We start from the raw sequence: 9,802 nt of genomic DNA, 5'->3' as shown, positions 1-9,802 counted from the left end.
GCCCTGTCCTCTCTGCTGGCCAGAGAGCGTGGGCCGGCCGCGTCCGAGCTGGGCTGGCCCTAGAGGGACTGCTTGGCCTCTCTGAGCCCAGCGCTTTCAAAGGCCCGAGAGCGAGCTCGCCCTCCGGTGGGAGGAAGGGCGGGGCGCCCCGGGCCTAATCACCCACCTGGTCACCTAAAGCCAAGTTTTGGGGGGAATTCCCGGGAGGTGCGGGTTTGACCAGAATAGGGGCCGTGAGGGCACCGTGCCATGCGGGCCTGTGTTGTGTCGTGAGTAGAACAGAAGGTAAACTTAAGGTGAAACATCTGGGAGACACGCTGAGATGCATGACATTGCTAAGCTCACCTTTCCCGGGTCTTGGGTGTTTAATCCCTACCTTGACTTCCCACTTGTCCTTAAATGAGCCTGCAGCCTCTTTATTACAAAGAAAAAGAAGATCTGTGTTAGGAGTCACGGGAACGTCGTGGGGAAGCTGCACGTTGGCAAGGACCTCAGAGAACATCCGGTCCAACTCCTGGCACAGAAATGGATGTGGCCATCAGGAGGCGGGGTGGTGTGCGGGGGTCTCCCTGCCCCCCGACCTCTGCTTGGCCGTGATCTGGGAGGGAGAGAGGGCTGTGCTGGGCCTGGGCTCTGACATGGGGTGAGACCTGGGGGTGTGTCTCTTACACACTGTGGGTCCTGGCAGGGGGCGGCCGTGGCTTTGGCCCTGACCCGGGCCCTGGTGGGGCACGGAGCCTGTGATCTGCCTTCAGTCCTGGGCCAGGGCTTCCATCCAGCTCTGTGTCCTCAGGGGCTCCGGTCACACCCACTCCGCTCCCGCACTTAGTGGAGGTGCGAGGCCGAGGCCCCTGCTCCTGGCCGGCCTGTGTGAGGGCTGTTTCACTCCAGGGGAGCAGTAAGAGCCTGGACTTTGGAGGCAGGAGCGCTAGGCTGCATCAGGGCCCAGCTGTGTGGCCTCGGGCAGGGCGACTCCTCCAGGCCCAGGGTCCGAGCCTGTCACCAGCCTGCTCCGCGCAGCTGCTGTGAGCTGCGGAATGAGGAGGCCTCAAGAAGGGGTCGCTGGCCATCTCGTCATTTCACCGCTTGTCGCTCCCGCAGTCAGGGATGGAAGCAGCAATTCTGAGAGAACCCCCAGCACAGATGGGAAGGGACCTGTGGCCTCGAGGGAGGGGACTGGCCCAGGTCCTTCGGCCACTTGGGTGGGTCTATATTTCTCCAGGCTCCAAGTCTGTGATTAAAACCTGGCTCTGGCCCGGGCGGCCTGGCTCAGTGGTTGAGCGTCGACCTATGAACCAGGTCACGGTTCGATTCCCGGTCAGGGCACATTCCTGGTTGTGGGCTCGATCTCCAGTGTGGGGTGTGCAGGAGGCAGCCGATCCATGATTCTCTCTCATCATTGATGTTTCTCTCGCTCCCTCTCCCTTCCTCTCTGAAATCAATAAAAAATATTAAAACAGCCCTAACCGGTTTGGCTCAGTGGATAGAGCGTCGGCCTGTGGACTGAAGGGTCCCGGGTTCGATTCCGGTCAAGGGCACATGCCGGGGTTGCAGGCTCGATCCCCAGTGGAGGCAGCCAATCAGTGATTCTCTCTCATCATTGACATTTCTATCTCTTCCTCTCCCTCTCCCTTCCTCTCTGAAATAAAAAATATATAATTTTTTTAAAAAGGGGGGAACTCAGGGAGCAGGGCAGAAAGGACAGTGCTTGTCTGATGGCTTTTCTTAGGCAGAAGGTGGAAGACGTGCTGGGTCTGCACGTGGCGGGGTGTGGCCGGGCGGGTAGGAGAGTTGGCCATCTGTCCCCTCTGAACAGGACAGACCCAGCGCTTAGCTTTCAGGAGCTGCTCCGTCCCCGCCCACCCAGGGGCGTCGAGCAGGTGCAGCTCAGGAACCCGTCTGGACTCACGTCGGGGACTCGTGGCTGTCCCTGGGGTGGCACCTACAGAAAGTGGCCACTGCCCAGCACCAGGCTTGTCTCAGGCCTCTCGCCTGCTCGGCCTCCCCGGGCCTTTTTTTTTTTTTTTTAATGACAGACTTTATCATTATCTTTGTCCCAATATTCATTCATTCTTTCCTCACCCGAGGATATTTTCCATTGATTTTCAGAGAGTGGAAGAGAGAGGGAAAGACAGAGAGAAACATCCATGGGAGAGAGACACATCGATGGGTTGCCTCTTGCATGAGCCCCGACCAGGGAGGAGCCTGCAACTGAGGTACATGCCCTTGACCGGAACCGAACCCGGGACCTGTCAGTCCCCAGGCCGATGCTCTATGCACTGAGCCACACCGGCCAGGGCCAGGCCTCCGTGGCCTTGAGCAATTGCGCAGGAAAAGGACGCTGAGTGGCATGTCTTCAGACTTCCTTCCGCACACGCCGGTGTCCTGAACAGTGTGTCCTGCTGTCCAGTTGCTCAACTTGCGGGTCCTTGAGGCCCAGAGCTCTCGCCCCGCTCCCCAGTCCGCGCTGTGCCCCGCGGCCGTCCGGCGTTTCCCGTGTTTGGCTGCTGGAAGCAGAGCTCTTGTGAAGACACTTGTACTTTGGTTTTTCTTTGGGGTCATTTCCTTGGAAGCTTATCTTGAGGAGCAGAGGTGATAGGTAACGTATTACTCTGGCTTTCGCCCAGCCTGGACTCGCTGCCCTTCCGCCCACCGGGCCGTGCAGGGGCGGGGGCTGCCGTGAACACCAGGGGGCGGCCAGGGCCCTCTGGGGAGATGGACGTGCAGAGGGCATGCAGGATCCTAGTCCCGAGGCCACGGGAGGACCCTCCAGGGACAGCGCCGTGGGGGGTGGGGGGGGCTCCTCGAAGGGAGTAGGTCTCCCCCTCCCCACCAGCAGTAGCGAAGCCCTGCCCTGCGGTTGCTCGAGAGCCGCCAGCCGGCCAGGAGTTGTGCAAACAGCGGGCCCTTGCGGTGGCCCTCGGGACACAGGGCCTTGCCTAACTTGTTTTTCTCCCCCTTGGCCAGCGGAGGCTCTTCTGCAAGTTTCCTCATCTTGCTCACTGTCCGGGGATGCCCTCCTGCCCTCCCCTGGGGCTCCCTGTTTGTCACATTGGCCTGGCACTTGGGGCCCCTCTGGCCATCTGTCGTCCGCAGGGCCCGCCTGGGACAGAGGTGCCTCGGCACCCCGACTCCCAAGGGCCTCGGTGCTGAGGGGCAGCTGTGTCCTCAGCCTGGCGCTGCCAGGGCTGTGCAGGGGCACCGCTTCCCCGAGGTGCTCTCACCGGGAGATAGTGCTGGACCTACAGGGAGGGCGGTCAGCACGCGGCCCGGCCCGGCCGGCAGGGCTCGGGGGTTGAGCGTCGACCTATGAACCAGGAGGTCACCGTTTGATTCCCGGTCAGGGCACATGCCTGGATTGCGGGCTCCATCCCAAGTGTGGGGCGTGCAGGGAGCAGCCGATCATGATTCTCTCTCATATCGATGTTTCTCTCTCTCACTCTCTCCTTCTTCTCGGAAATCATTGAAAATCTATTTAATAAAAACATAAACGACAGGAACCAGGCCTCCTTGTCCCCTGCCCCCCGGCAGGGCTGGCCCTGGGCCTCGGCCCTGCAGGGTCAGGTGAAGGCAGCTGCAGCCACGCGGCTAAGAAGGGCCCGCAGGTCCCCGCACCGGGCCAGCTGTCCGTCCGCTGCGGCTGCACCTCTCCCAGGGCCTGAGGCTTCTGGGGTGAGACCAGCTGAAAGCTGTGAGGCCGGTGTTCTATGGTTCGGTGTCTGTCCAGGGGCCAGGGAGGGGGCTGTGTCCTGACCCTTCCCCTCCGGCCCCCGCAGCTTCCTGATGGGCCCTGACTGGTGGCAGGCGGGGCAGCGGGCGAGGGCTGTCACAGGTCCACCCTGCGGACGTTGCCTGGGTCTCTGGTCTCGGCCTCTGGCAGCCTCACCCTGTTGGGTTTGAGATGCTTCCCTCCTTCCTGCCCGTTGCCCGTGATCACCCATCCGTGCCAGGCCCAGGCGCCCGCTGGCTTCGGCGCTCGCCTGCTCTGCTCCCGGCTCCTTGGTGAGGTGGCCGGATGGAGGGAGAGGAGCCTGAGGAAGGTCTAGGGCAGCGGTTCTCAACCTGTGGGTCACGATCCCTTTGGCGGTCGAACGACCCTTTCACAGGGGTTGCCTAAGACCATCCTGCATATCAGATATTTACATGACGATTCATAACAGTAGCAACATGACAGTTATGAAGTAGCAACGAAAATAATGTTATGGTTGGGTCACAGCATGAGGAACTGTATTTAAAGGGCCAGAGGGTTGAGAACCACTGGTCTAGGAGAAGAAGCATTTGGGAGCTGGGCTTTGTGCGATGAAGAGATATGAACCTGGGAAGGTGAGCAGGGTCTGAGCGAGGAGGAATGCGGAGCGGCCCCTGGCCCCTGGGTGGCAGCCGGGGCGCTGCCTCCCACGGGGTCCTGGCTCTGCCCTGCTGGCCATGGAACGCCCATCCGTGGCAGCCGGGGTGTGGCAGGTTCGGGTTTATATCTGGTGATGCCCAGCAGGTCAGGCTGGCAAGGTCCCCGCATCTGCTGGGGCCCAGGCAGGCCTGGGGGCCGGGGTGGAGGGGCGGAGCCAACTTTCCTCTGCCCTAAGGTCCATCCGGCCGGTGTAATAATCACACAGACACGAGACAGATCAGCAAGAGAAAATAACCAAATTAAGCGGTGCCCCTGCACGGCCCTGGCAGCGCCAGGCTGAGGACACAGCTGCCCCTCAGCACCCAGGCCCTTGGGAGTCGGGGTGCCCAGGCACCTCTGGGGAGGCCTAGTTCCTGTCGTTTGTGTTTTTATTAAATAGGTTTTCATTGATTTCCGAGAAGAATTTGGCATACATATCTACACGCGTACGGGAGCCCCGTGTGGGAGCGGTTCAGAGCCCGGGAGGGGTTGAGGGAATGAGACGCCCTGAGCCGGGCTCGGTCCTGCCCCTCGGAGCTGCAGAGGTGTTGCGGGAGGAGAAGAGCCCCCCTTTGTCCGCAGGGTGTGCCCGCCCCATGGAGGTCAAAGAGGTGACCTCTGGTAGCAGCCGTGGGCAAGGCCTGGAAGTCAGTTTCTTCTCCGTAGCTCCAGGCTGGGCAGAAGGTTCTTGAGTCTGTGGCTAAAGTTGCCTTTAGCTCAAGACAACCCGCATGGCACAGAGGCACGTGTGGGGTGATGGTGCAGGACCCCCGGGGGGCAGGCATCCGGCGGTGGCGTGAGGCCGGCCCTCGGTCCTGCCCCTCGGAGCTGCAGAGGTGTTGCGGGAGGAGAAGAGCCCCCCTTTGTCCGCAGGGTGTGCCCGCCCCATGGAGGTCAAAGAGGTGACCGGCGGTGGCGTGAGGCCGGCCTGGGCTGCTCAGGGACCGTAGGGGTGATGCCACCCTGTGCCCGAGGCTGAGGGCCCGTCTGACCTGCGCCCTCGCCTTCCAGTGTGCATGACCAACTGCCCCACACTCATCGTCATGGTGGGCCTGCCCGCCCGGGGCAAGACCTACATCTCCAAGAAGCTGACGCGCTACCTGAACTGGATCGGCGTGCCCACGCGGGGTGAGGCTCTCCAGGGGGCCTGGGGCCGAGTGGGGACAGGGGGAGGAGAGGGGGCTGGACTGCCGTGGGGCAGGGCCGGGGGGGCCGAGGTCGGAGTGGGAGGGCTGCTTTGTGGGAGAGCCGAGCCTTCCTTCTCTCCTCCAGAGTTCAACGTGGGTCAGTATCGCCGGGAAATGGTCAAGACGTACAGGTCTTTTGAGTTTTTCCTTCCAGACAACGAAGAGGGCCTGAGGATCAGAAAGTGAGTGTGTGCATGTGCATGTGTGTGCACATGTGTGTGTGTGTGTTTATGTGCGTCTGCGCACGCACATGCATGTGCACGTGTGCACACGTGTACAAAGGGCCAGGAGCTTGTGGAGCCCGGTTGCTGGTCAGGACAGAGCTGCTCCTGAGCCCTGGCCTCGCCTGCCCGTGGGCTGTGCCCGGGCTGGTCTGTCGGCCTCAGGGCTGGTGGTTGGGTGTGAGGGGGGCGGGGGAGAGGGTGTGGTGTCTTGGTGCTGGCCTGGTGGTGATGAGGACATCCTGGGGACGGGGAGGAGGGGAGGACAGGGCCTCAGGGAGGCGGCCGAGGCTTAGCCAGGGCAGGTCAAGGTGCTGTCCATGGGGACAGCCTCTGGGAGGGAGGAAGCCGAGTGGGTGCAGGGACAGGCCTCAGAGGGGGCCAGCTCGCAAAGCCAGAAGGACCGGACCGGGCCCAGAGCTGGGCCTTCCCTCCCTGGCCCCAGGACAAGCCCTCCGGGACCTCTGGAGGGGGGTCAGCTGGTGCCTGGAGAGTGCCCGAGACCCTGGCTCAGCTGTGAAGGGCTGGGTGATGTCCACCCTCCTGCTGTTGTTCTTGCAATGGGCATTTGCACAGGAGGCCTGCCCCCCCCACCCCACCCCCCGACCTGAGTCCTTCCTCCGGAGACTCGCGCTGGTGGTGTGAGGAGCGGCTGCTCTCTGGGCAGGCGTCAGCTGAGGTGCGAGCAGCTTCCTCGCCCTGGGTCTTGGCCCAGCCTTGGAGCAGGGCGCTGGGCAGAGGGTGGCCTAGCCCCGCTAACCTCCCCAAGCCCAGCCAGCCCGGTCACCGGGTCAGACGCCAGCTGGGTGTGGACACTGGGCAGCCAGGGCTCCTCACTGTGGCCTCTGCTCTTGGGGAAGTGGGTGGGGCCAGGCTGCTGCACCAGGAAGGGCCGACATTCAGGCCTCTGTGGCCGAGTTGTGGGTGACACTCAGTTTGGGCTCTGGTGCTATGGACCCGGACAGAAGGGAGGGGCTGAGGTTTGAGCTCCTACTGTGCGCTGGGCGTGTGAGGCCCATTGTCACCCTCCCCCCACTGTACGGGGGGACAGGCTCAGACGGCTCACACAAGACACCAAGTTATCGACACACCCATGGGCACACATGGGTCCACACACACACGTGTCCATGTGTACACAGTCGCACTGTCCACGTGAGTAAGCACACATGTGGACACCTCACTCATACGTGTGTCGTCAGCCACACAGCACACAAGGACACGCACGCACATACCTGCGTACCGCACGCACACACAGAGGCGCGCCCGGGGTCACCGTGGAGACGTACTCACACTCAGGCACTCAGACGGTGTGGGGTCCCCAGGGCCCCCAGGTTCAGGGTCAGTGATTGGCTGGGACCTCAGCCTGCGGCCCTCCTGGCTGAGGTTTCTCACAGCAAATGGTGCAAAGCAGCCCCGGCAAAGGGTTCAAGTCCAGAGGAAACCAGGCTTCCGGCGTCCTCTGCCCCGGGCTCCGGCCGGACACACGGATTCCTCCAGCAGGAGCTGGTCACGGACACGGGCCAGGGTTCACCGGGGCTGGTCACCCTGGGCCTGTGTACTCGGACGGCGTTTACACACGCATGTCCTGTATTACACACACATCCTGAAACCTACACTCGCGTGTGGGTGCGCACACGTACCCCGTGTACACGTGTGCGACCCAGTCACCACACACAGGGCTGGGGACACGGTGTTTGCTCAGACGCCACGATGTCCCACAGTTCAGTTCACTCGGGCCTGACCCTCCCCGAGTCAGGTCAGCTCCCAAGGGAGGGCTCAGTCCCCGGCGCCCTCTGCAAACAGCAGCCAGAGCCCCGGGCGCCCCTGCTCCTCCGGGCCCTGTGCCGGGTTCCTCAGCCTCTCCGGGTCCAGGGACTGGCTGGACGCGCTCCCGCGCTCAGGACCACACGTCACTGCGTTGACGGGTTCACGGTAAAGGGTACAGCAGCCAGCCCTGGCCGGTTGGGCGCCTGTGGACTGAAGGGTCCCGGGTTCGATTCCAGTCAAGGGCACAGGCCTGGGTTGTGCGATCAATCCCCAGCAGGGGGCGAGCAGGAGGCAGCTGGTCCATGATTCTCTCTCATCCTTGATGTTTCTCTCTCTTCCTCTCCCTTCCTCTCTGAAATCAATAAAAATATTTTAAAAAAGAAAGGAAAGAAGGAAGGGAGGGAGGGAGGGATACAACAGCCAAAGGGAAGAGGTGCCCCGCAGGGCAGGGCAGGGTGGAGCTCCCAGCCCTGGGGCGGCACCCCACGCCCTCACCAACCTGTAGCTCCCCAGCTCTGTGCTTCAGGGGCTTTCCTAGCGCTCAGGTTCGTCTCCAGCCCGCCCCCCACTGACCCTCCTGCGGCCAAGGCGGGCGCCGGCTGACCCTGTGTCTCCTCCCGGAAGGCAGTGTGCCCTGGCCGCTCTCCGTGACGTCCGGCAGTTCCTTAGTGAGGAGGGGGGACACGTGGCGGTGAGTGTGACACCCCCAGGACATCTGGGGGGACATGTGGGAGCCCACACGCATCCGTCCCTGTTGCTCATGGGCCTCTAGAGGGAAGGCCGGGTGCGTGGCCACGCGCCGGGGGCAGCCCCTGGACAAAGTGCAGCCGCTGGGCAGGGGGGCGCCAGGGGCTGGGAGGGGCTGGGCTGTGGCTGCCTTTGCCTCTGAGTGCTTGTCCAAGGCCCTAGGCCCCCCCCACACACACACACACAGGCCGGAGGGATCGTGTCCCCTCCCCTGCCCTCCCCTCTCCTTTTTACTGGGGTCTCAGGGTAGGTTGGAGGTCAACATGGGTTCATGGGTTCAGTTCTCCAGGTTTAACTAGTTTCACGGGACATCTTGTGGGTCAGACGTGAGCTCAGAACCGCGTTTGCAGAGCAGCTGCTGAGAGCGTCCCCCGGGAGGGTTGGCGGCCCTGCCCTGCGGGAGCAGAGCACCCCTCCTGCCAGCTCCCGGGTGCGGGTGCGAGGGACTGGCCAGGGCAGCAGTGTCCCCCTGGGATGTCCAGTAGCCTCCACCGTCTCCGGGGCCAGAGGCGCGTTAACCCAGTTTGGTCCTAGGTTTTCGATGCAACAAACACCACCCGAGAGCGGAGGGCGACCATCTTTAATTTTGGGGAGCAGAACGGCTACAAGGTGAGACCTGGGGGGCTCACGTCCTTCCTGGGCTTCCGGGCCCCTTTCCCGGCCTCCTGATGGGCCGGGGCTTCGGACAGGGCGGCCCAGAAGGAGGGCCCTGGGCGGGGAGGGCGCTCTGTGGGGCCAGCCCCGCCCTGTTGACCCGGGGTCCCCCTCCTGCCCTCGGCCCTGGTCCCGGCTGCAGACCTTCTTCGTTGAGTCCATCTGTGTGGATCCCGAGGTCATCGCGGCCAACATCGTGGTGAGTGCCTGACCTTCGCGGGGCAGTCGGTCCCTCCCCCCCCCCTCCCACGCGAGGGCTTGTGCCTGGGCCTCATTCGCTCTTCCTGACCTCGGGGCAGGGGCGGGGGACAGTAGGGTGCTGGTCAGGGGAGCCTGGGCCCCCACCCCCACCCCCGCCCAGGGCCACTCAGGTTGGGGGGCTTTGTGGCATGTGGGCATTCATTCTGCCCCCCTCTCCCTTCCCCTCATAGTCCCCGGGCGTGGAGGGAGGCATCAGCTCAGCCCCTGGGTGGGGGGGTGACATTTAAAAATATATATATTTTTAGTGATTAGTGATTTCAGAGAGGAAGGGAGAGGGAGAGGGAGAGAAACATCATGATGGGAGAGAACAGTTGATCAGCTGCCTCCTGCACGTCCCCCACTGGGGATCGAGCCTGCAACCCGGGCCTGTGCCCTGACCGGGAACCACAGCCTCATGGTTCATAGGGCGAGGCTCACCCACTGAGCCACACTGGCCGGGCTGGGGCGATATTTACATTTTGAGAAAGAAAGAGACTTGGCTCCTCTTCCCTGTCCCTCCCTCCACAAGGAATGAGCATCTGGGTTTGAGGAGATGGTTCAGGTGGGGAGGGGCCTCCCCTCCCCCTCCCCCTCCCCCT

General features: G+C 62.9%; 2 protein-coding genes across 2 annotated transcripts in view; both read left to right on the top strand.

Annotated features, from left to right (window-relative positions):
* The window catches only part of COL7A1 (collagen, type VII, alpha 1), a 48,956-nt gene extending 42,550 nt beyond the window's left edge, over nt 1–6,406 (top strand). Inside the window, 1 exon segment of the mRNA XM_014538979.1 lies at nt 6,375–6,406. Coding sequence (XP_014394465.1) covers nt 6,375–6,406 — 32 coding nt within the window.
* Nucleotides 6,407–7,505: 1,099 nt separating this feature from the next.
* PFKFB4 (6-phosphofructo-2-kinase/fructose-2,6-biphosphatase 4) overlaps nt 7,506–9,802 on the top strand; it is a 23,200-nt gene continuing 20,903 nt past the window's right edge. Inside the window, exons 1-3 of the mRNA XM_014538978.1 lie at nt 7,506–7,727; nt 8,844–8,918; nt 9,106–9,162. Coding sequence (XP_014394464.1) covers nt 7,506–7,727; nt 8,844–8,918; nt 9,106–9,162 — 354 coding nt within the window. The remainder of the gene's footprint in view (nt 7,728–8,843; nt 8,919–9,105; nt 9,163–9,802) is intronic.

Source organism: Myotis brandtii, unplaced genomic scaffold (genome assembly GCF_000412655.1).
Source record: "Myotis brandtii unplaced genomic scaffold, ASM41265v1 scaffold207, whole genome shotgun sequence".
Taxonomy (NCBI): Eukaryota; Metazoa; Chordata; class Mammalia; order Chiroptera; family Vespertilionidae; genus Myotis; species Myotis brandtii.
This window is presented reverse-complemented; position numbering and strand designations above follow the sequence as displayed.